The 26,464-nt window shown below is 36.8% G+C and overlaps 1 protein-coding gene across 3 annotated transcripts; it reads left to right on the plus strand.

Moving 5' to 3' along the window:
- On the plus strand, positions 1 to 23,219 carry FBXO3 (F-box protein 3). 3 transcript variants are annotated; one of them, XM_037739260.1, is made up of 9 exons: positions 1 to 84; positions 5,033 to 5,147; positions 8,007 to 8,211; positions 9,793 to 9,838; positions 12,719 to 12,803; positions 13,665 to 13,787; positions 15,235 to 15,350; positions 16,787 to 16,977; positions 18,066 to 20,125. In XM_037739260.1, exons 3-9 carry the CDS (start codon positions 8,020 to 8,022, stop codon positions 18,072 to 18,074), a joined length of 762 nt encoding a protein of 253 aa, XP_037595188.1. In that variant the 5' UTR covers positions 1 to 84; positions 5,033 to 5,147; positions 8,007 to 8,019; the 3' UTR covers positions 18,075 to 20,125. The 3 variants fall into 3 exon arrangements, with proteins under 3 accessions (XP_037595188.1, XP_017386036.1, XP_037595187.1); XM_017530547.2 differs by lacking the exon at positions 18,066 to 20,125 and adding an exon at positions 22,057 to 22,597 and having other exon boundaries at positions 2 to 84; XM_037739259.1 differs by lacking the exons at positions 1 to 84; positions 18,066 to 20,125 and adding an exon at positions 22,057 to 23,219 and having other exon boundaries at positions 5,031 to 5,147.
- Positions 23,220 to 26,464: the final 3,245 nt, after the last annotated feature.

The raw sequence follows: 26,464 nt of genomic DNA on the forward strand, positions 1-26,464 counted from the left end.
CAGGTATTGGTATCAAGATGATGCTGGCCTTGTAAAACGAGTCGGGAAGTGTTGCGTCTTTTTCTGTTCCCTGGAAGAGTTTATGTAAGCTTGGTCTTATTTTTTGCTTAAATGATTAGTAGAATACACCAGTGAAGCCATTCAGTTCTGGAGTTTTCATTGTAGGAAAGTTTTAAATTATGGATTCAATTTCTTTATTAGATACAGGACTATTTTGATTTTCTATTTATTCTTATGTCAATTTTGATAAGTTATTTTCTAGGAAATTGTCCACTTCATCTATTTTCAAATCTATCGACATAAAGCTTTTCACAATATCCTCTTATCTTTTTAATGCTTGTTGGATCTGTGGTGATATCACCTTTTCCATTTCTGATATTAATTATTTATACTTTTGCTGTTTTTCTTCATCAGTCTTGCTAGATGGGGTGAATTAATTTTATGAATCTTATCAAAGAACCGGCTTTTGCCTTTGTCAATCCTTTACTGTATGTTTGTTTTTTATTTCATTAATTTCTTTGATGTCTTCTCTTTGAATTTACTGTGATTTTTTTTTTTCCTGACTTGAGATCATTACTTAGATCATAGATTCTCAGGCTTTCTTATTTTTTCAAATGAATTTAAAGCTCTAAATTTTCCACTAAGCACATTAGTTTGTCCCGTAAGTTTTAATACATTGCATTTTCATTGCTATGCAGTTCAAATTATTTTCTGATTTCTTTGATTTCTTCTTTAACCTGTGAATGATATAGAAGTGTATTATTTAATTTCTAAAAATTTGGGACTTTTAAAGTAATCTTTTAAATATAATTTATATTTTAATTCCACTGTGATCATAGGAGATACTTTATGTGAGTTCAGTCATTGAAAATTTGTTAGGACTTATTCTGTGGTCTAGTATATGACCTATTTTGGTAAATGTTTTGTGTATACTTAAAAAGAATTTATTTTCTGCAGTTATGGAGTTCAGTACTGTATATATAATTAGGTAAAATTTGTTAATCTTGTTGGAATCTTTTACGCTCTTACTGTATTATTTGGTCTAACTGTTCTATTAGTTATTGAGAGAGTTATAATAAAAATCTGCTGCTGTGGTTGGCAGAATTCTGAGATAGCCCCAAAATTCCCAGGCACTGGTACATGCCTGGTATAATGATCTCTCCTTGCGTGTAGGTGGTACTGTGAAAATAACTGATTTTCTTCCCATTATTAGGTCATATTATATGAAGAGATTTTGCATATGTAATTAAGGTCTCAAATTAGTTGAATTTGAGTTAATTATTAATCAAAAAGCACATTATCCTGACTGGGCCTCAATGAGATGAGTCCTTAAAAGGACTGGGCCCTTCCAGAAGTCAGAGAGATTCAATGTGCATCTCCTATTGACTTTGAATAAGCAAGCTGGCATATTATGAAGAGGGCCACATGGTAAAGAATGCTGGGTGGCCTCCAGGAGCTGAGGGCCTCAGTTCTAAGGAATCAATTCTGCCAACAGCCAGTAAGCTTGGAAGAGGATCCTAAGCATATTATACATAAGATGAGATAGCAGCCCCAGTTGATGCCATGATTTCAGCCTTGTGGGGCCTGAGCAGAGGATCCAGTTGAGTCGTGTCTAGACTTCTGACCTACGAAACTGTGAAATGATAAGTGCTTTAAGCTGCTAATATTACAGCAGGAGAAAACTACAGCCACTGTAATTGTAGAGATACCTTTTCCCTGTTTTAGTGTTCATTTAAAAATATTTTTTAAAGCTCTTATTAGGTACATAAAATTATAATTATAACATCTGTGTAGTGAATTTAACCTTTTTGTTGTTACGAAAAGCCCTCCATTAGCTCTAATAAAGTCGTTTGCCTTAAAGTCTTATTCATGTGATTTTAGTAGAGCTACTCTAGCTTTGTTTTCTGTATTTACTTTAAGATATGTCTCTTGTATATAGTTTTTTGTTTTTTATTTTTTATTTTTATTTTTAGTATTTTATTTATTTATTTATTTTTTGAGACAGAGTCTCACTCCGTCACCAGGCACCAGGCTGGAGTGCAGTGGCGCAACCTCGGCTCACTGCAACCTCCGCCTCCCGGGTTCAAGCAATTCTCCTATCTCAGCCTCCCTAATAGCTGGGACTACAGGTGTGCGCCACCACACCTAGCTAATTTTTTTGTATTTTTAGTAGAGACAGGGTTTCACCGTGTTGGCCAGGATGGTCTCGATCTCTTCATCTCGTTGTCCACCCGCCTCGGCCTCCCAAAGTGCTGGGATTACAGGCGTGAGCCACCGCGCCCGGCCTAGTTTTTTTGTTTTTATCTGGTCTGTCAGTTTGTCTTTTCATTTGATTATTTAGTCTATTCATATTTAATAGATTTACTAATGTGTTTGAGTTTAAATATACCATGTTTCTGTTTGCTTTTCTATTTGTTCCCACCTGTTCCTGTTCCTTTTTTGCAAATCTTCTTATGTTTTATTCCATTCCTTCCTCCTTTCTTTTTTTAGTGATTATCTTAGAGATTACAATATTGCATCTTTGACTTATTAAAGTCTAATATAAATTAATATTTTTACCACTTCCTGGACAATGAAAGAACTTTAGAATGCTTTAACTCCAATCACCTCCCTCCTGCCTTTTGATTTATAGTTTTTGTGATTTTGATTTTTAACATATTTAATTTCTGTGAAACATTCTTATTTTACATATTCAATATTCTTTTAGACTTACCCTCATATTTACCTTTTCTGGTTGCCCTTTATTCCTTCCTGTGTCTTCATGCTTCCACCTGGGATCACTTTCCTTCCACCTGAAGAATTCCTTTTGATATTTCTTTTAACTGACTGCTGCTGCTGAATTTTTCTTTCATTTATCTAAAAATGTATTTATTTCATCTTCATTGTTGAGGATATATTCACTGGATATAGGGTTCTTGTCAGCAGTGATTTTTCTTCACCGCTTTGAAGATATCATTCTTCTGACTTCTATTGTTTCTTTTCTTTTTAAAGACAAGGTCTTACTTTGTTGCCCAGGCTGGAGTACAGTGGCACAATCATAGCCCATTGCAGACTCCAACTCCTGGGCTCAGGCAATCATCCCAGCCCAGCCTTTCGAGTAGCTGGGACTACAGGTATGACAACATGCCTGGCTAATTTTAAAATTTTTTTTATAGAGATGGGGTCTTGCTGTGTTGCCCAGGCTGGTCTCGAATTCCTGGCCTCAAGCCACTCTCCCACCTTAGCCTCCCAAAGCGCTAGGATTACGTGCATGAGCCACTGAGTCCAGCTAACTTCTATTGTTTCTGTAGAGAATTTAGCTGTCAATCTTATTGCTTTTCTTTTGAAGGTAATTATATACCCACCGTGCCCCCAGGCTGCTTTTAAAATTTCTCTTTGTGTTTGATTTTAGCAGTTTTCCAAGATGTATCTAGATAATGATTTCCTTTATAATTTTTCTCCATAGGGTTTATGCTGCTTCTTGAATCATGGTTTGACATTTTCATCAAATTTGGAAAATTGTCTGCTGTTATCTCCAAATACTGCTTCTGCCTCATTCTGCTTTTCCTCTCCTTCTGGGATTCCAGTACACCTATCTTAGACCTTTCCGCCATGTCCTTCCATTTGTGTCTTAGGCTCTTTTTATGTTTTTCCACCCCTTTCTTTCTACTGACCTGGCTTCTAGTTTATAATTTCTTCTTTAGCTTTAAAACTATGATTTGCTGTTAAACGCTTGCAGTGTATTCTTACTTTAGTTTTTACATTTTTCAGCTCTAAGATTTCTATTTGATTCATTTTTATAGTTTCTAGTTCTCTGCTGAAATTCTCCATCTTGTCATTTAATTCACTGAATGTATCAATTGTGATTATTTATAAGTCCATGTTTATTAACTCCAATAATGATGTATTATGGATTTGGTTCTATTATTTTCTATTTTTTCTCTTTCTTTAGTCAGATCTTATCTTTGTATAGGCCTAGTTGTTTTTAATTCATTGCTAGACATAATTCGTATTTTGGAGTAATGTTATTTTCGTCTAAAGATTACTTTTGCTTTTGGCTAGCAGCTAGTCAATGGACAGATCACTGTAATGTAATCAGGGATTTATATGATTGAAAGCTGGGCTTTAGTCTTTGTGAGGACTAGTCTTATTTTCAATTCATTCTTTTTCCTAGGATGTGGTCAGTCAGGATCCTAGCCCAAAAACCTTGGGTTTTACCAGGTCCCTCTCTCCTTTGTGGACGCGGAACTCTGTTTTGCCCTCTAACCCTGTGGTACTGCCTAAAGCTTTGCTCAGCTGCTTGGCCACTCAATCTCATATTTGCTTTCTGAATTGACAATTGTCTAAAGACAAGGTGGTTTCTGATGCCTGGCTTACCTCTCAGTCTCCCTGTTTTTCTGGACCCTCTCCCCTGCTTTTGTGATTCTTTGAAAATTGTCAAGCCAATTTTTTTGTTGTCACCATTCAGCTAGAGGTTTGATCCAACAACTGGTGGGCTGCTGCTGAATGTCGATCTCTTCTCTTGGAATTTGTCATTGTTTCCCACTTCTCAAAGCTAGAATATATGGCAAGTTTACAAACATGAAAAATAGAATTCAAGTTAATTACCTCTGCACACATGAGCCCATACCTTATATTCTATATTTCCCATTGAGAGTCAATGTTAAAACTCTTGAGTAACATCAGTTTAGACAACTTCCAGGGGTGTTGTTGTTGTTGTTGTTGTTGTTTTAAAAAAAAGCAGTATGAACATTTTAGATTCAAGAAATTTAGAGGTTTGCATTATAATGTGAAAACATTATTGTGGATCTCATTGGTGCGCACTTTCCATGTTTTACTAAGTGCCAGTGTTTTCCCTGTTGGGAGGGAACTAAGAAATTTGCTTGCTGAGTGCTTCAAATGAGTTTCAATTCATTTCCCTCAATTTCAGCTGTATATTTTGGACAGAATTCACTCACTCTAAGATTGTCTCATTAGTTAGCAAATAAATTGCATTTCTTCTTAGATTTAAGGCTACTTCTTCACAATTCACTGTTTTTTGGTGCCTTTACAGAGGGTGCTCGAGAGGAAGACCTTGATGCTGTGGAAGCGCAGATTGGCTGCAAGCTTCCTGATGATTATCGATGTTCATACAGAATCCACAATGGACAGAAATTAGTGGTTCCTGGGTAAGATATTCAGTGTTACAGCTATTTTTAATGAAGCAAGCTATTTTTTAGAATGAAAGTAAATAAATTGTATTTGTAGTTACTTTTAACAAATTAAAGAAGCATGGGAATTCCCTTTCTCCTTTATAGCAATCCACAAGACAAAATCTATAGCTTGAATTAGATTTTACCAAAATAAATATATCTCATAAAAACATAATTTCTACCAACGCATCTGTATAGTTAACATGAAGTCTGGTATGGGATGGGGAATGGGACATACAGTAAAAGTGAGTGCGAGTATTTTTTAACTAAATTCTTCAGAACTCTTGAAATGTGTATCTGGTTACTGGCTAGTCAAATTATTTTGGGAGCTTGATGCAAATTCTACCTACTATACATAAAAGCAATCATTTATTCAGAGCTGCATACACTACACTAAAGAAAATCATGTTTTGTCATATTAAACGCAGTCTATAATTGAATGGCCTGTTTAAAATTTAATTCTAAAAAATGAAGTATTTATTGTAGAACTTTTTTTGTTTTTTTCTTGAGACGGGGCCTTACTCTGTCCTAGCCTGGAGAGTAGTGGTGTGATCTCAGCTCAGTGCAGCCTTGACCACCCCCACCATGCCCAAGCGATCCTGCCACTTCAGCTGTCCCAGTAGGTAGAAGTACAGGTGCACCACCATGCCCAGCTACTTTTTTGTATTTTTTGTAGAGATGAGTCTTGCCATGTTGCCCAGGCTGGTCTTGAATTCTTGGACTCAAGCGATTCCTACCTCAGCCTCCTAAAGTGCAGGGATTACAAGTTCAAATCACCACACCAAGTCTTTTTTTTTCTTTTTAAAGAGATGGTGTCTTGCTATGTTGCCAGTCTAGTGGTCTTTAACTCATGGGCTCATGCAATCCTTCTGCCTCTGCCTCCTAAGTAGCTGGGGCTACAGGCATATACTGTTTGGCCTGGCTCAGCTTTTTTTTTTTTTTTTTTTTCATAAACTTTTATTATTTTAAATTTTTATTTATTATTATTATTTTTAGAGATGGGGTCTTGCTATATTGCCCGGGCTGGTCGGGCTCAAGGAATTCTCCTGCCTCAGGCTTCCAGCCACCATATCCACCTTATATTGTGGAGCTTTTGGGTAAAGGTAGACCATTCAGTAGTCATCAAAATTCACCCACAGTTTTTGAAGGCATGTGCTTTGAATGGGTCTACTCCTTTTGTACTTTTATGAAAGTAAGCTGTTTCAGAGACATTGTGCTTGTGAAATGCTAATAGGAGTTTAAGGAGAACTTTGCATTGTTCTTATTGGAACCTGTTGTTCCTTTGTGTGTGAAGAGTCATGTGAGGCTCTGTTACAATTTCAGATGAGGGTTGAATGAGTTCAGGGAATCCCAGAGGTGATCATACTGAGATTACAATGTAGTATTCAGAAGTCAAATATTGGGAGCAGGGTGCAGTGGCTCACGCCTGAAACTAGCTCTTTGGGATGCCAAGGCAGGAGGACTGCTGAAGTCAGGAGTTAAAGACCAACCTGGATAGCATAGCAAGATCCTGTCTCTATAAAAAATTAAGTTAAAAACAATTAGCCGGACATGGTAGCATGCACCTATTGCTCCAGCTACTCGGGAGCTGTGGCAGGAAAATATCTTGAGCCCAAGAGTTTGAGGCTGCAGTAAGCCACTGCACTCCAGCCTGGGTAACAGAACAAGGTCCTGTCTCAAAAAAAAGTCAAATATTGGGCATGGATCAGAAACAGAAGTCAGTTAGAACTAGATAACCCTAAATTATTGGCTATTTTTTCTTTTTTGAGACAGAGTCTTGCACTGTCGTTTGGGCTGGAGTGCAGTGGTGTGATCTCAGCTCACTGCAACCTCCACCTTCTGTCCCGGATTCAAGAGATTCTCCTGCCTCAGCCTCCCAAGTAGCTGGGATTACAGGTGCCCGCCACCATGCCCAGCTAATTTTTTGTATTTTTAGTAGAGACGGGACTCCACTATGTTGGCCAGGCTGGTCTCAAACTCCTGACCTCATGATCGCCCACCTTGGCCTCCCAAAGTGCTAGGATTATAGGCTTGAGCCACCGTGCCTGGCTGTTATTGCCTATTTTTTCCTATTGAACTGAAACTTGACAAAGTTGAAAAATTGTCAGATTTTAAGAGCAAACAGGAGAGAACTTTGTAACTCTTAGAGTTATGACTCTTAGAACAGTTATGACTAATAGGTCATAAATTGCAACACAGGGATTTTTATCTATACATGACTTAAGCATTGAGACTTAGGAATCTCATCAAGGAATGCCTTGATACCTATATTGCTATATGTATATTTAATGAGATTAATCTATACACCATAGGCATCCAAGTTTGTGAAAATCTGGACAAGGTTTAAGCTGCTTTACATTTACTGTCTGGTTGCATAGGGTAAGCTAAAGGTCGTATCAAGATAAAGGCATCAGAGAATTAATTGCTTCTGTAAACATTAAATTGGCCATACATACATGGCTAGCAAAACACTGGCAAATCAATATATCACGGCAAGATAGATTCTTGAAAACAATAAAACTGTGTTTCTTTTTAAAACATTGCCATTTAGACATTTAATTAATTTTCAACTTAAATCAGAATTTTTCCAATTGAAGGAGTTTGAATTAAATATTTAGAAATTATAGTGCTTTGGGTATTCCTGATTTGGAATTGTCATGTTAATCGGTACTTATAAAGTTGTGAGTGGGAAATTATTATTCATCAGAAAGATGAAGCACAGCTTCATGTATTACATGAATTTATTACATGAAATTATTATTCATCAGAAAAATGAAGCACAGCTTCATGTATTACATGCCATGTATTACATGTTTGAGTCTGTATGCTCCTCAGGTTATTGGGAAGCATGGCGTTGTCTAATCACTATCGTTCTGAAGATTTGTTAGACGTCGATACAGCTGCCGGAGGATTCCAGCAGAGACAGGGACTGAAATACTGTCTCCCTTTAACTTTTTGCATACATACTGGTTTGAGTCAGTACATAGCAGTGGAAGCTGCAGAGGGCCGAAATAAAAATGAAGTTTTCTACCAATGTCCAGTAAGTAGAACATGTGTTTAAATATGGCATTATGATGTGTTCTGATGGTTGTATAAATGTGTGCATTAGGTATTTTTAGGATTATAGAATAGGTATAGAATATTATGCATTTTAGTTATGGACCTGTCAACTAGAGTTAATGTTCTGACATAATGGCATGGAATCCAAGAGAAAACTTGACAGTTGGACTTAAAAAACTAGTGTATCTACAGAGGGAAAGCTGCGATTTGTGTTAAGGTAGTTTAAGGAAAACTGATTAGGAGCTTTTTGTTGCAATAATTAATTGTAATATATGTTTCAGACTTTCGAAAATTTAGCCTGTGAACATCCTTTGATTCATTCTCTGAGTGCAGTAAAAACTTGAAACTTTCTTCAGGGGTATCTGACATATCAAAAAATGTAGTTCTTTTTTAGCAGACTTTTACTGTTTTAATGTAACCACAGAAAATATTATGGTATTGGTTTCATTTAATAAAAACAAAGAAATAATTTTCAGTTCTCAGTAATTTTTCAGTTACACAACCTTTGCCTTCATTTTTGCCTAGATGTGAACTTTTTACTCAAAAGAGAAATTTAAAATAGAAAATGCTTGGCTGGGTGTGGTGGCTCACGCATGTGATCACGGCACTTTGGGAGGCTGAGGCAGGTGGATCAACTGAGATCAGGAATTTGAGACCAGCCTGGCCACTATGGCGAAACCCTGTCTCACCTAAAAATAAAAATAAAATTAGCCAGGTGTGGTAGTGCATGCCTGTAGTCCCAGCTACTCGGGGAGGCTGAGGCAGGAGAATCGCTTGAACCCGGGAGGTGGATATCATAGTAAGCTGAGATCCAGCCACTGCTCTCCAGCCTGGGCGATAGAACAAGGCTCCCTCTCAAAAAAATAAAATAAAAATAAAAAATAAAAGAAAATGCTTTTCATAGTTGAGACATGTGACTCTATATAACATTTTATATATTTAAAGAGCTTTTAGACCAGGCGCCAGTGGCTCACGCCTGTAATCTCAGCACTTTGGAAGGCCGAAGCAGGCGGATCACAAGGTCAGGAGTTCAAGACCAGCCTGGCCAACATGGTGAAACCCCGTCTCTACTAAAAATACAAAAAAATTGGCTGGGTGCGGTGGCAGGCGCCTGTAATCCCAGCTACCCGGGAGGCTGAGGCAGAGAATTACTTGAACATGGGAGGCAGAGGTTACAGTGAGCCAAGATTGTGCCACTGCACTCCAGCCTCAGTGACAGAGCAAGACTCTGTCTCAAAAAAAAAAAAAAAAGAGCTTTTATAGCTTTTAATTTTTTAAAGCATTTTCATACATTTTATTTCATTTTTGACTTGATGTCTCTGTAAGGTTGTAGTATGGTAGCTTGCTCTCCACTTACTGAGAGGAGTGAGTAACCTAGAATTGTTCAGACCTCTTGACTCTGAATTCAGAACCGTTTCTTCTAGGATAACAAGCCATATATCTTCTTATCTCAACTTTATTTTTCTCTGTTTTGCCTCATCTCTAGGGAAAGATACAGATAATGAACATGAAAAATTAAGTAAAATATGTTTTTATCAATTGTATTCTTTTTCTCACCTAGGACCAAATGGCTCGAAATCCAGCTGCTATTGACATGTTTATCATAGGTAGGAAAGAAAAAAGTCTTTTTCCCCCTTCTTCCTCCTGGATATAATAAGAAAATTAAATTGGTAAAAGCTTTTTTAGTTACTTTAGCAGCTGGCAATTTCATACTTGGATTTATTTAAGGTTTGTTGGTTCATAAAGTACTGCATTTAGGTTTTCACTAGAACAGTTTTTGTTTTGAGTACTTTTAATTTGGAAAAAAATCCAATCCTTATACAGTCTCATGTTCTGAGGACTCTTCTATAAGGCAATTAAATACGTGGAATTGCTGTGAATGTTATATATTTTTCTTAACATGCACATACATTTTTCATTCATTATATTCATGTATAACTGGAGATACAGATATATAAAGCAACTTTAAACTTTTTCTCTTTTGGTGGTAATACAGTAACATTAAGATACTGTCACATTAAGTTAAGTTACATTAGAGACCTCCAAAGCAACAGTATTTAGGGACTAATATAAACTCTCTGCCTCATAAACTCCTTGGTACAACTAGTTTTTCTAGCCTTAAAAGAGTATTTCCTATAGGTTTTGAGAACTCTTCAATTTGTAAGTAACTACAGTTCACTCCTTTGCTATTCATCCAGTTTTGTCTTGTTTACATTTTGGCCACCTAGAGAAGCTTCCAGACTGCTTCCATTCTGCTTTTTAAGACCATTGCTGACATATATTAAACATCTCCGTACATTAATAGTAAAGGGTCCTTGTAGACTAAGGAGTTTGTATTTAATTCTATCTTCTCATTGGAACTTTGAACAATGTATAAGTCTCTGTTTGTTCCATACTATAGCACATTCGAGGTTCGTGATGTGCTTCACAGTATCTCACCCTTACCTAGTAAGTTATAAAAAGCTTTTAAATATAGGTCCTAGCTTTCAGCTCACTCTGACTCATGTGGTCTCTGGTTTCTAAGTTAAGCACTCTCTGGAGCTTTTTCCTATGCTCATTGCCCTCATTGGTATGTTTGCATAGCACACGCTTTCAGAGATTACCATAGTGGCTGTAGTCCAGCAGTGCTACTCAGTTTATAAATGAAAGGCAGCCGAGCGCTAAGGGAGGCTGCTGCCTAGGCTCTGTGAGTTCCTTACTCTTAGTTTGGTGCTCATCTGACATGGTGTGGTGAGTGCTAAGGTGTCATAATACTATCCTAGTAGCCCAGGTTTATCTTAGAACACCACTCCAGCAGAGTACTAAGGTGTAATAATACTATGCTAGTAGCTGGTATTTCTCTTAAAATGGGAGAGCAAAGTAAAAGATTGAGAGACACTGACAAGAGATGAGGTGGGAAATTAATGCAAGGAGGAAGGATGAAAAAGGAGCTTCCTTTCAGCTGTCTTGATAAAGCCCCAGAACTATCAGAGAGACTCCAACACATGGGCTTACTTTAAAAGGTAAATTACCTTAGAACATAGAAATTGCATCTTGATTCAGCTAATTTTGGATTTCTTAGGATGTTTGGTAACACATAAAATGGCATATCCTGGTGTTCAGTGTGCTATTAATAGATATTTAAAAAAACTGGAGTCTGTCAGATAAGTTTAGTAGTGAATACAGCCTAGTCTATCCTCATCTTGAAGAACACACTCTGGTATGTATTGTAATAAATTAAGGTAGATTAAAATACACAAGGCCAATTTTTTTTTTACGTAAACCACAAATTTGTTTTTACTTATATAACATTTTTTCCACAAAGTATATATATGTATGATTTTTAAAAAACTCTTTCAGAGAAATTACTAGTGCTAAAAACATAAAACTATACCTTCCATGAATTTTAATGATATTATTCATATAGCTTCTTATTATCTTACTCAAAGTGGGTACATGATCAGTGATCCTTGAATACATAGTGTTTAATAAATAATGGGTCAGAATGGGTCATTAATATTGTGGAAAGAGCCAACTATTATAGTTTGTCTTCTCTCAGTTGAGGCCTTTTAAAAGCTTAAAGCCTTGTACCCTTAGATACAAGCCAAATTATATCTTTTATCATTCCCTAAATAGAATAACTAGTAAATACTATACATTTAGCATCTGACATTCAGTGTGACAGAATACAGAAACTGGGTTAATTGAAACCGGATTACAAGGAAATTCATTGAACAACATACATTAAAGGACTAATATGTGCTAGGCACTGAGTTGTATTAACAGTAAAAAATGGGGGGTCTGACAGAGTTATGTTAAATATTACCTAGAAGGGGTAAACATAATTAATTCATGTAAATACTTGTCATAATCCAATCATTAGATCACAGATATATGGTCTGGACCAGACTGTTCCAGTAATCTTTTTCTGCTTTGAGCTAGTCACTAAGAATATGGTGGAATCTATAGTAGTGTGCAGCTAGACCACTTTGGGATTGGCCTGATGCACAGAACTCCACAATGCCATGTCCCTGGTAGATGTCCAGACTGAGCCTGGCTTCTGCCAAAATTTTGTGCTTGAGTCAGGATGTACCTGGACCAGGGACATCTGAGAATAGGTACTGATATTTTTCTTGTAGTTTCTTCCTAGACATAGCTGCATCACCTTTGTTCTATATGTTCAATAAATTACAGACAGAAGGCTTTTCATTCTTGTACCAGAATGAATTAAAGTTTAAAAGTTGATTAATTATAAGTGTAAAAAAATAGTTTGAAGGTCATTGGAGAATAACAACAGTTGAGGGGATGGAGAGGGGGAGAATCCCAAGGAAATAAGGTAGATAGAATTGAAAATAGAAATTAACCTTATAAATGATTAGTACAATTATATCTATAAATGTTTCTAGTTTTGGCATCACATTGTAAAGCATAGAGGAATTACAATTGTTTCCTGTAGAGATTTTACAAAAACTGTGCTTTTCTTTGTTTCCCCCTTTCCTGGTTTCTAGGTGCTACTTTTACTGACTGGTTTACATCTTATGTCAACAATGTTGTATCAGGTGGCTTCCCCATCATCAGAGACCAAATTTTCAGGTATTTTATTTGGGTCTTTTTGGATTGAAATGATGATTGTAAATCAGAAAAAAAAAATGATCAGTCACAAATCATGAAATGAAGTTTCCCAAGAAGGTTGATAATAGAACCTCTCTATTGAGGTTGATGATAGAAGATTGAATTTCTTCAATCTCACTATTTTATTCTCACTCTAAAGCCAAACATCTAAATACTTAGACAACTGGTATTTTTGTTATCTGGAAGAATCAAGAAAAAGCTGATTTTGATTTAGAAACAATGAGTTTATAGTATCTATATAATTTATTTTTGAAAAAAAACAAAAAGTTGTTTGCCAACTGATAGATTTGTTATGAACAGCAAGTCAGTAACTGTTAACTCCTGGCAAATATTTATTATCTCTAAATGGAATGTTCAGATATTGTAGCTAATATTAAAGGTAATATTGGTTCATAATAGCCTGGTTGGCAGAAATGATAGATTGATTATACATTAGAGGCTTCTGGGAACAACATATTTGCACATTTTTATTGTCAGAGCCATCATTCAGGAGGTATAGCTGGGTTTTCAGATGTCCCAAAAGTTTCCTTAGCTCTGGAAACTGAATAAGCTCATTTTCATTTCCAACCTAATTACTGATACATTATTTGAACCACTGATCATTAAACCTGATTGCTGTCATTACTTATCCAGAATCACCAATGTTTTGTAGTTTGTATCTAGTTTTCTTCTAAGTTTAATAGGACTATACCCAAATATAATTTAACTTTTCTGGGTCTGAAATATGATTTAAATTTTTCATCCTAAAGTATAAGCTATTTTGTATTGTATCTTTTAAATCTTGTAGTTGATTTTAAAATGTTTAATTTTAAAATTACCTAGATATGTTCATGATCCAGAGTGTATAGCAACAACTGGGGATATTACCGTTTCTGTTTCCACATCATTTCTGCCAGAACTGAGCTCTGTACATCCACCCCACTATTTCTTCACATACCGAATCAGGTGAGAATTTTCAGTAGGTCGCCTTTCAGTTAATAGTGAGATATAACCAATGTTTCTGTTGTCCCATTTGACATGGTATGTAAGACACATTTTGAAAGAACTTGCTGAAGTTTGGAGGAAAGTGGATACATTTTCTACAGTATAGTGTTCATGGAGGACTTTGACTACATATTAATCTCTAAGTTATTTAAGTTATTTCTTTATTTCCTTTTTTTTTTTTTTTTTTTTCTGAGATAAGAGTCTTGCTCTGTCACCCAGACTGGAATGCAGTGGCACAATCTTGCCTCGCTGCAACCTCCACCTCCTGGATTCAAGCTATTCTTCCACCTCAGCCTCCCAGGTAGCTGGGATTACAGGTGCACTCCACCACGCCCAGCTAATTTTTTTTTGTATTTTTGTAGAGATGGGGTTTCACCATGTTGGCCAGGCTGATCTTGAACTCCTTACCTTGTGATTCACCCACCTTGGCCTCCCAAAGTGCTGGGATTACAGGCATGAGTCACTGTGCCTGGCCTATTTTTCTTGAAAATATACTGGGTATTGGCTGGGCACTGTGGCACACAGCTTTAATCCCAGCACTTTGGGAGGCTGAGGTGGGCGGATCACCTGAGGTCAGGAGTTCGAGACCAGCCTGACCAATATGGAAAAACCCTGTCTCTACTAAAAATATGAAATTAGCTGGGTATGGTGGCAGGTACCTATAATCCCAGCTATTCGGGAGCCTGAGGCAGGAGAATCGCTTGAACTCGGGAGGCAGAGGTTGCAGTGAGCCAAGATCGCGACATTGCACTCCAGCCTGGGCAATAAGAGCAAAACTCCGTCAAAAAAAAAAAAAAAGAAAGAAAGAAAAAAAAATATACTGGGTATTAAGTATTGTGCCAGGTACTGTGGAAATGGACCAGTAAGTTGTAGTCATCATTAAAGCTCTAAGTTGTAATGCATTCTAGAAAATGTCAAATTGCCATGATAAAGTCATGCATTTTAAATTTCATCTGGCCTATTTATATTCAATTTAAAAATCTAATAAATGTGTATTGTGTGCTTCATGGATGTCAGACATGGCGTTAGACACTGGATTTTATTAAATAAGAAACAAATATTTTAAATTTATGTTAGTAGTATTCTGTGCTATGACACAAAGATAACTCATTGCCCTAAGGGATTAAGGATACTGTGTTTTAAAATATATTTTATGTTATACAAGTATATTTTAAAATACACATACAAGCATATATACATACTGGAAGTATTTTAGTAGGGAAATCAAACTAATGAAGCCAGTATCTTTGAGAACTTAGAAAAATAGCTGGCTACCATTGGGTTGGGTTTCTTAATTTTTTGGAAATTTTCTTTCATAGTATTAGCCTGAATACTGTATCTCTTAAACCAAAGAAATGAAACAAAAAAAGCCAGATTTTTGTCTTTACCACCCTATTCCCTTCTCTAGGATTGAAATGTCAAAGGATGCACTTCCTGAGAAGGCCTGTCAGTTGGACAGTCGCTATTGGAGAATAACAAATGCTAAGGGTGACGTGGAAGAAGTTCAAGGACCTGGAGTAGTTGGTATGAAACCCAAGATTTAGGTTTATACATTAAACCCTTAGAAGAAATTTTAGACTTTGCATCATAAATATAATGTATCAAGGTCATTATCCTATTAGTCTAATCCCTTAAGCATTAACTTTTCTAAAATAATAGCAAACTTAATTATTCAGGGATTGATTTCCCTTTCTGTGGATCACCTGGAGTTCTTTGCTTTTCCTTCTTTTATTCTTTTTTGTTAAAACTGGTTCATTATTCATTATATTTTGTGGGTTAGAAAGCATAGGGCAGAAAGAGGAAATAAATTTTGTATTGGTCATGTTTTTTGAAGTTTGGGGGGAAATGTTAAAATTAATGGCATAGATCTTTATTGTTTGTGGATCTCAGTCACTTTAGTTGTAGTTACCATTGTCATTTAGCTTTCTTAAAAATTATGATTATCTCAAATCTCTGAGCACCCAGATTCTTCAGGTTTGAATATGTACTCCAGAAAAATAACATATTTAAGATATGTACTTCTGTTATCAGTCCTAAGCATATGCAGAATTCAGCTTAAGGTTTTCTAAATTCATGGCCATGAATAGATCTACATGGTTACTTAACGAATTTTTTCCCTGGATCTAGTGCTAAGAGGCTTTATTAAAGCCACAATTCTTTTTCTGCTATTTGGTCAGTGGTGTAAGGACTCTGCCTTGTGAGTGTTATTTTGTCTGGTCTGAATGCTTAGGATGCATCTTCACAATTTTATGTTTTTGTTTCTTGCTACTTTAAAATATTTGGATTACCCTTATCTCTGTTTGAACTGGTGTCTGTGATGCTTTTTATTACTCATGTCTCAAAGGTTGTGTCTTCAATGCCTCAAAGCTTTTTGAAAAAGAAACATACCTGTTCTGTTTTTGTTTGTTTTACTAGATACTTCCCACCTTCTACATTGTAGAGAATTTGAGGAATACATTTAAAAAATGTTAAGAGGGCTGGGCATGGTGGGTGATAATCCCAGCACTTTGGGAGGCCAAGGTGGGCAGATCAACTGAGATCAGGAGTTCGAGACCAGCCTGGCCAACATGGTCAAACCGCGTCTCTACTAAAAATTCAAAAATTAGCTGGGCATAGTGGCAGGTGCCTTTAATCCCAGCTCCTCAAGAAGCTGAGGCAGGAGAATCGCTTGAACCTGGGAGATGGAGGTTGCAGTGAGCCAAGATCACACCATTGCACACCAGCCTGGGCAACAGAGTAAGATTATGTCTCAAAAAAACAAAAAAGTGTTAAGAGGAATAAAATACCTACTCATTGTCCTATCACTGTTAAATTTTGTTGCATTTTCTTTTGGAATTTTTTTTTCTAACTCTGCATTTACAATTTCATAGTTTACATAATGCCATAGAGAACATACCTTATGTATTATAATAAAGAAATGAATTTTATACTTTGGTTTCTTGTTACTCTTTTCCCTGTAGGTGAATTTCCAATCATCAGCCCAGGTCGGGTATATGAATATACAAGCTGTACCACATTCTCTACAACATCAGGATACATGGAAGGATATTATACCTTCCATTTTCTTTACTTTAAAGACAAGATCTTTAATGTTGCCATTCCCCGATTCCATATGGCATGCCCAACATTCAGGGTGTCTATAGCCCGATTGGTAAGTTAAATTTTCCTCTAGTGCTGATTTATATGACTTTGTAGAGTTAACACTACAGATAAGGCAGGCAAGTAGTTAGTTTATAAATAATGTCCCAGAGAACTCTAGAGATTTTGAGGAAGTATCTTGGGGTCATATGAATTGCTGAGAGAGATGGACAAGTAAGGTGCCATACTCTGTAACCAGAGAATTTCTGCTATCTGTTTTAAAGATTCAACTTCTTTTTCACTTTTCAGTGGCCTAAATGCTTTACATTATGAGAAATACCACATTAGACCAGTTAAAATCAGCTTTATTTTATTTCATTAAGACTGGGAAAACAACTTCCTACAGTGTTTTTGCTAAAACTTCCAATTTAATGTCAAATAAACAAATATTCTCTAACGGTCATTATAAAGAGAATTTAATGTGTAGATGTGTACTTCTGGCAGCCTCTCTGGGATCATTTCTTAAATCAACTAGGTATATTTTAAAAATCTCAGTTTTAGGGTTACCTTATGACAAGTGTAACAGTAACCCCAATCTTAGAGACTATAATGTGATTAAAGAAAATTATGAAGCTCCAGTTATACAATGGGGATAAAATATGAATTATATACCCAGAATACAATTGAGTTATAGGTGTTGAATGTTTGGAAAATGCCCGCTAGCTCCTCGAATGACCCCAGTGGATGGGTCTAAAATAAGTTTTGGAAGAGAGACATGATATTAATATGACCCAGAGCAGGCACATTTTCAACTCCAGTTGGGAAAGAGAAGGATGATAATGAGACTTTGGGCCATTACATGTATGACATATCTAGTGAAAAGAATCTACAGTGTACATTTGGAAGTGAAGATTTAGCTTTCTTCCAATGGAGGAATGCTAGAAACTGTATTTCCAGTACTGCGAATTTGTTACTTCGCATAACAGAATTCCTTTTTTGACCAGCCCAGTATCTGTATGAGTTTGGAATAATCTTATCCTTAAATGTTTGATAGGATTCATCAGTGAAGTTATCTGGGGCTAGAGTTCTCATTGTGGGAAAATTTTGAAATTTGAATTTAATTTCTTTAATATTCATATTTTCTATTTCTTCTTGTTTCAGTTTTGGTAATTTGTGCCTTTCAAGGAATTTGTCCATTTCATCTAAATGTTGAATTTATTGGCATAAAATTATTGACAGTATTCCCATGATATCCTTTTAATGGCTACAAAAGCCATAGTCACATGTCCTCTTTTGTTCTTAATATTGTTAATTTATATCTTCTCTTTTGTTCATTGCTTTAGCTAGGGGCTTATCATTTTTACTGATCGTTTGAAGGAGCAACTTTTGGTTTTACTGATTTTCTCTATTTGCTTATTTTCTATTGCATTGATTTTTGCAGTTATCTTTATTTCTTTCTACTTTGAATTTAATTTGCTTTTCTTCTAGCTTTTTAAAGGTAGAAGTTTATATTAGTAATTTTAGACCTTTTTTCTCTCTAAGCACTGTTTTAGCTGCATTTCATTTAGATGCATTTTGATGTGTTTTCATGAACATGTCGTTCAAAATAGTGTTAGATTTCCCTTGTAATTTAATTTACTCTATGACTTTTCTAGAAATGTATTAATTTTCAAACATTTGGAGAGTTTTCAGTTATCTTTTGGCTATTGATTTCTAATTTTATTGTGGTTAGAGAATTTGCTCTGTATTTTCAATCCTTTTAAATGTTTTATGGCCCTAAATTATGGTTTATCTTGGTAAATAATCCTTGTATATTTGAAAATAATGTACATTCTGCTATTTGGGGGAATATTATTCTACATATGATAGATCAAATTGGTTGACAGTGCTTTTCAAGTCTTCTGTATACTTGTGATTTTTTTTTTTTTTTTGGTCTTTGTCCTATCAACTAGTGAGAGATGATTGTTGAAATCTCCAAATGTAATTATAGTTTTTGTTTCTCTTTTTAGTTCTGCCAGGTGTGCTTCATGTATTTCGAAGCTGTATAATTACATGCAAATATGCTAAGGATTATTTTGTATTTTTAATGACCTGATTCTTTCATCATTATGAAATCTCCCTCTTTATCACTGATAATATTCTTTGTCCTAAAGTTTAAAGAGCATTGAGGTTTGTTTTGGCAGGTAGTTGAGTTACTGTTGGGTCAACTTGATCCTTTGGAGTCTTGTTTGTTTTTGATGTTGGTTAGGGTGGGTGTAAAGTAGTCTTTATTTAAGGACAGTAGTTGCCAACTTTCAGTCTCATGACCCCCTGAAACTCTAAAAACTTACTGAGGGCTCTGAAGAATTCTTGCTTATGTGGATTGTATTAATACTTACCATATCAGGAATTAAAACTGAGAAAGTTTTACAATATTTACTTATTAGTTCCTTTTCAAATGACAATAATAAATCCATTACATATTCAGCTCTCTCTTAACTATGTTCTTTCTTACTAGTTTTCATTTCCTTCTAACCACAAATAAACATATAAAATCTTGACCTGCCTTGTGGAAAATGTTTTCTCTCAAGGATGAGAAATAAAATGAGAATTCTGGACTTATTTCTTATCAATATTAGACAATGGTGGTTGTATTTGTTGACCTTTCCTGTTGAAATAATAGTTTTCTGATACGGAGACTTGTTCTGCTCCTTTTCCGTCCTCTACCAGTCTGATTAATTCGTAGGCTTAACAATTCCTTTTTCTTTCTCCTTGGAATGCCTCTTGGAAATATGCATTCATTGGCCTGTGTCTTTTCTCGGTCTAGGTGGTGTATGTGTGTGGCTCGTTTGGGGCACTTGTAGAGGCTCTGGCTTCACATTTCCACTCCTCTCTGTGTGTGATTCTCTTCATATGCTGTTCGTGTGTGTACACTTTGTACACTTTTTTCTGAGCAGTCTCTTTCTTTAGCCACATTGAGTTCTTTAACAGTTTTTCTGTTTTCTTCTTCATTAAGATAATTAATGATCATACTACTCAGATACCACATTTTAGAACTTCCCAAGCCTTTCCCTTTCCCACCTTTTGGACCTCCTAACTGAATTTCAAAGTCTTCATTCCTTAGATTAAAAAAAAAAAAAAATCCAAAGATAAAAAGAATGTAATGTCTTATAAGTCATATCAGTGTATATGTTCTCTGTTATTGTTGTTGTTAGTGTTATAATAAATCCTAAGTGACACAATTCCTTTCTCCTATATTAATTCATTTGCTTGCTCAACTGCTATTTATTGAGTACTGTGATAAACAATATAATCAATTCCCTGCCTTTGAATTTACATTCCAATTCAAAGAGACAAACTGTAACAATAAACCCTATGTACTAATGTTAAGTGGTAATAAGTGCTATGGAGAAACAGCAGAGTAAAGGGGATAAAGAATTTATTGTTAGGTTGTTCTAACATAAAGATGTGTCAGGAGAGGCCTTGGTGACATTTAAGCTGAAACGTGAAAGGAGCAGAGGGAATTAGGTGGATATGTGGGAGATGAGTGTTCGAAGCAAAGGAGCTGCATGTGTAGAGGCTCTGAAACAATAATGTGCTTGTGTGCTTGACCCAAGGAGGCCAGTGTAGCTAGAGTGCAGTGAACAGGAGGGGAGAGGCGGGTGATGAGATCAGAGGGATAATGGGGTGGTGGATCACGTAACGCCATAAAGGCCTTGGTGGAAGGACTCTGGCTGACATCATGCCAAAAGTTGCCCCATACTCTCCAGAATACCAAGTAGGTCCTGGCTATTCAGAATTCTGTTCAATGTAGCAGCTCCTCCCATTGTGTCTTCAAATGTGTGAGAGAGAAGAACATTGACAGCAGAGTAAGCGAAGGCTTGATTAAAGATACTGCATGGGCAGAATTGATATTTCCAAGAGAGATTCAGATGTTGCACATTCAACATCACTACTGTTCTATTCTGAGAGCCTCCAACAAGTTAATTTAGAAGTAGAAGCTGTCATTTCCCTCCAACGTGGGTTGATTTTAGTGATGTACTTATAATGAATTGGCAAAGTGACACTGTGATTTCCTAGTTAGAAAAAGGTAATATGCCTTCAGCCTAGAGTTCTTTCTCTCTCCTGGGACATATGTCTTTGATGCCCTGAGCCACCATGTAAGAAGTGCAGTTACCATGAAGCCGTCATGCAGAAGAGACCATGTAGAGACATCACATAGAGATAGAGGGAGGCACCCAGGAGCCCCAGCTGTTTCAAACTCCAGATATTTGGATCATGCCACACGGATACCAGATGTGTGAATGAAGAAGCTCGTGAGATGAGTGAAATTCCAGCTACCGTCTGACTGCAACATCACCAGAGACCCCAACCGGGAACCACCCCATTGAATACTTCCCAAATACCAACCCACATGAATCATGAGAGATAAAAATGACTGTTGTTTCAAGCCACTAAAAAAATAAAAATATTTTTTAAAAAAGTATAGGCTACTGATGGTTGAATTGAAATGATGTGTCTGTATAGTAGGAGCTCCATAAAAATCTCAGAACTCTTGTTGACAATGCATAAAAGTTACCAGTAGAGGTCATACTTGATTAATATTTTTATATCCTCTTTTCTGTAAGTATATAGATTAATAATTATTCAGTATATGAATATAAGTTCAGTAAAACTGTATCTTGGATTGTTACAGGTGGTCTGTTTGCTACCTTTATGAATTACCAACTACTGTATAAAAAATAAGTACTGCCTTAGTGAAATATTTACCATTAAAACCATACTGAGCGGGTCCAGGTGGCATGTACCTATAGTCCCAGCTACTCAGGAGGCTGAGGTGGGAGAATTGCATGAGCCCAGGAGTTTGAGCCTATCCTGGACAACATAGCAAGAACTCGTCTCTAAGAAAAGCTAAAAATAAATATTTTTTTAAAAAGATCTTCCATTAAACAATAACAACAAAAACCGCACTGAGCATTATGTAACACGAGATACAAAATCTAATCCAGAATCTTGCATCCGCTTGTGTGTTATGAGAGTACACTGTTCAAGTCTATGGAAATTCGTATTTGGCGTGTCTGGCTGTTTGAATTCTAGATAAATGAGAATTTACATGAAATAACTGTTTAAAACTGATAGATGCTCTTATCAAAAGACTGTTTTCTCTTTCAAGGAAATGGGTCCTGATGAGTATGAAGAGATGGAAGAAGAAGAGGAGGAGGAAGAAGAGGAAGACGAGGATGATGATTCAGCAGATATGGATGAATCAGATGAAGAAGATGAAGAGGAGAGACGAAGGAGAGTCTTTGATGTTCCCATTCGCCGACGCCGCTGCTCACGCCTTTTTTAGCAAGCCTTCTGCTGATGGAAGCACTAGGATCATTCTAGGCTGTTAAACAGATTTCTCAATAATGTAAATAACTAAAGTGTTCTCTGCATATAGCAGGAAACTAGCATGAAATATTGTTCCAGGCCCTGGGTTCTATGTGACATTACATTAGGAATTGGATTGTTTGGGTTTGCTTTGTGTTTTTGAGGTAGAGGAGGAAATGGGAATCTTTTTCTCTTCCAGGAGTCAATGGAAGAATAGTTCTCTAGCTAAGGAACAGACATACCTTTGTTTTAAAATATTTTATATCAATCTAGAAATAAGGATTTAAAATAACCTGCACAAGGATAGAGAGAAACTATGTGACTGATTCTGGCAAAAGACTTCTTGCAGTTGTGAGTTATTTAGAAATGATCAGAATTTGTAATTAGGCTAATCCATTTAGTGATTCCTAATATTTTGTACTCACAGAGAACTAATTGAGTAAACAACTTGAACGCTAGTGGTTTGTCCTTAGACAATCTGTCTTTGAATTTAAAGTCTTTATTGCTAAGACCTTGACTTGAAATTTTTCATCACTACAACCTTGAATTTAATTTCAAGTCTTCAACATGATGACCTTTAAAGTCTTCAATACTATGCGCTTTATCATATTATTCACAGATGCATTTTTGAAATGTAGTGTGTAAAAGTATGTAGTGTGCTGTTTATTAACAAAAGATTGTTCACAACATCTTATGTAGTTTAAATTTGTAAATACTGCTTCTGTTTCATTTCTTCTTTATACACTTGACTGTCTTTGTGATAAGTGACATGAATTTTATGTTAGGATTAAGTATGTTTTCCTGAAACTTGGATTTTTTTTGTAATTATACAATTGAGAGTTAAGAATGAAATCCTTCGAGTGTTAAAAACTCACATTTTAAAAGCAAATTTTGGTTCCAATCCTGTATTTTGTATAATTGCCTATTTTTCATAAACTAACATTAATCAGCCTTTGCTTTTAACATAGAAGATGGGATGGATTCTTGCTGACCTGCTGTGAGTATAGCAGGCCCATTCAAAGTCATCTCCTGGCTTTGACTGTACCCTCTTGTGTGCTCTATCGTCCATTTCCCCCCAAGAACTGTTCCTTTGTAGAGAAAACTATAAGAAAAGGAAGTGGCATTCAAGGCTAAGCAGCTGCCATTAGGGACCATGAAGACAAACTTACCCTTTCATATTCACACATGTCGAAATGTTCTGAAATAGACTAAGTCATTTTTCCTGCTTACTTTTCATTTAATGGAGTATAACCAGGCTATCAAATACTATTATGGCTATCCTTTAAAAGAAAAATCGATTGTCTTTGTTTAGTTTGTTATAGCAAAATACCTTAGACTGAGTAATTTGTAAACAGTAGAGATTTGTTGCTCACAGTTCTGGAGAGTGGGAAGTCCGAGATCAAGGCATCAGCAAATTTGGTGTCTGGTAAGTGCTCACTCTCTGCTTCAAAGATGGCGCCATCCTGCCATGTCTTTATGTGGTGGAAGGGGCAAACAAGCGTCCTCAGGCCTCTTTTATAAGGGCACTAATCCCTTTCATGAGGGCAGAGCCTAAACCCTACCTCTTAATACCATTGCTTTAGGGATTAGATTTCAACAATATGGGGGAACACAAACATTCAGACCACAGCGTCAACCCACGTAAATTTTTTTCAAAACTGAACTGTCCCAATAAAGCAGTAATCAAAAACTAATAAATCTTGGTGATTAAAGCTGGCCCCAGAATCCCGTGCCAGTTTTTCCATTTTTCTCTTTTCTGGATGACCTCTCTCTCCATTTCCAGAGTGCTCATGATGCCCCAAATCTCCCAACTCTTGCTCCTCAGAAGGCTTTGATTTGCTTATACTCTCATTAGAATGTATATTCTCTTAGTATGACCTCTAGTTCAAACTAAGGTGTAGTTTTTTTTTTTTTTTAAGACAGTCTTGCTGTACCTCCCAGACTGGAGTGCAGTGGCATGATCTCAGCTGACTCCAACCCCCACCTCCAGGGTTCAAACGATTCTCATGCCTCAGACTCCAGGGTAGCTGGAATCACAGGTGCATACCACCATGCCCAGCTAATTTTTTGCATTTTTAGTAGAGCTGGGGTTTTTTTATGTTGACCAGGCTGGTCTGGATCTCCTGTCCTCAAGTGATCTGCCTCTCTCAGCCTCCGAGAGTGCTGGAATTACAGGCGTGAGCCACCATGCCCAGCCTATGGTGTAGTTTGTTGATAACAGGCTTCTGTATTTACTGCCGTTGGCAAGAACGCTTATTCACACATAACAGGAATTTAACAGTTGGCATGAACATTGCCCAAACCAGACTCTACTAATGGTAGAGAAAAGGCCATTTCTGGCTCTTGAAAACACAACCGATTTTTTTACTCATTTCTCTGAAGCTTGGTGTATCACTAGAATCAGACAAATACCTAAATTAACAGTAGCTTAAATAGTTAGGGGGTGGTTATTCTTGCGAATAGTCAGAGATAGCTAGTTCAGAGCTGACATGATGGCACAGTGGTGTTATCAACAGTCCAGATTCGTTCCATCTTTCTGCCCTGCCATCCTTAGCACAAGACTTTTTGTCTTCATGGTTGCATACTGGCTGCTTCAGCCATACTGTGTTCACAAAAGGATGATGAGAACAAGGCAAAATGAAATGGAAAATAAAAAGTGAGACCTGAGGCTGGAGAGGTAAAACTAGCCAGGTCTCTAGCAGCCATGTGGAGGATAAGTAGGGAAGGGGCAGGGTATGCAGGAATTAACATGGGCAACATGGGGACCTGGTAGGAAGGAATTGTAATGGTTCAAGCAAGGCAAACTACAGATCTGAATTCGCACAGTAGCAATGCGAAGAGAGGATGAAACTGAGGTATCGAAATGGTAAAGTAGGCAGGAATGTGAGTCGATGTGAGAGAGTGGAAGAGGTCAACATTGATTCCTAAGTTTCTGTCTTCATTTATGAAAAAAAGTGCAGGAAAAGCAGTCAGTCTTTAAAGATGACTCAGATTTGTGCACATTAAGTTCAAGATATATAAATGGAACATATAAATGGAGACATCCAGGAGTCAGCTGGATATGAATATAAAAAAGGGGGAGCGGGCAGGGATGGAGATTGAAATTTTGAATCATCTGCAAACATGTACATCCAAGGTAAAACAGAGTAGATACACTATAGTCTCCCAGGGAGCACACATAGCCATGGTTCTCAGTCTAATCCTGGGACACCAAATTATTAGGGGGTAAAGAAAAAGAATCTCAAGACCGAATGGCCAAGAAACTGGGAGCCAAACCAGGAGAGAGTGGCATCTTAGAAGCCAAGTGTGACAAGGAAGGAATAGCTAATAGGATGCATGTAAGGTAATGCACGCAAAAGAACTTTGGAAACCATCTTAGGAAAAATACAGTATTAGCTGTTTTAAGGAGGCACCCTTTAAACATCAAAACAGTCCTCCTGATTTAAGAAACTCCCACTTGTATTGAGGAATACCAGGATTTGAGCACCACTAAATGAAATTCATTCCCTGACAGCCCAAAGCCATCAGAATTAAGGTAGAAGGCACATGTCAAGACAGTTACCATATGATTTTCTCTGCAAGAGATTCAGGAATCCATGATTCCCCGTGCTTACATTTTATCTCATGCCTTCTTCCCTGACCAGTTCAACACAAGCAGCCCTGAGACGTAGTATCTTCTTTTCCTGACAGTCGAAATGTGTCTCATGCTTTCCAACAGAGGCTGTCCTCTCCGAGGAAGAGGCACTTTTGGCCTGTAGCCCCACCCTTCCTCCTATTGGGTTCTTACAGCCAGTTCTGCAGTGAGTGGGACACTTTCCAAATATAATAGCAAATGGAAACTTCTAATCACATCTGCACATAAAACTAATGTTCCAAATGGTGGTTCTGGTTCTAGTGAGTGCATATAATTTGGTGTTATCTCAGCATCCATTTTCAAATTTGTTTATCTTTTAATAACGGGAGCAGGGCTCAATTACCATGGACAGTTTCCAGTACCATACCCCACGCAAACGGCTGGTTGCGAGAAATAAACATGTGACATGATAATAGGGCATTACTGCAGCTTCAAACTCCGGTGCAAGTTCCTCCCACCTCCGCCTTTTCACCTGCTTGCTTTAAATCACCAGTTAGAGCTCTCCAGAGGAAATTATCTGAATAAAGTTGCTGGCCCAGCCGTCGGTCCCTCCCTCCCCTACTCCACACTCACT

The sequence above is a fragment of the Cebus imitator genome, unplaced genomic scaffold, assembly GCF_001604975.1.
Source record: "Cebus imitator isolate Cc_AM_T3 unplaced genomic scaffold, Cebus_imitator-1.0 Scaffold66, whole genome shotgun sequence".
Lineage (NCBI taxonomy): Eukaryota > Metazoa > Chordata > Mammalia > Primates > Cebidae > Cebus > Cebus imitator.

Excerpts from the sequence above, each read along its gene's own strand:
- FBXO3 (XM_017530547.2), top strand. The coding sequence starts at position 8,020 with ATGGCGTTGTCTAATCACTATCGTTCTGAAGATTTGTTAGACGTCGAT. Across the intron at positions 9,839-12,718 it reads TATTGACATGTTTATCATAG|GTGCTACTTTTACTGACTGG; the intron begins GTAGGAAAGAAA and ends CCTGGTTTCTAG. Across the intron at positions 15,351-16,786 it reads TCAAGGACCTGGAGTAGTTG|GTGAATTTCCAATCATCAGC; the intron begins GTATGAAACCCA and ends TTTTCCCTGTAG.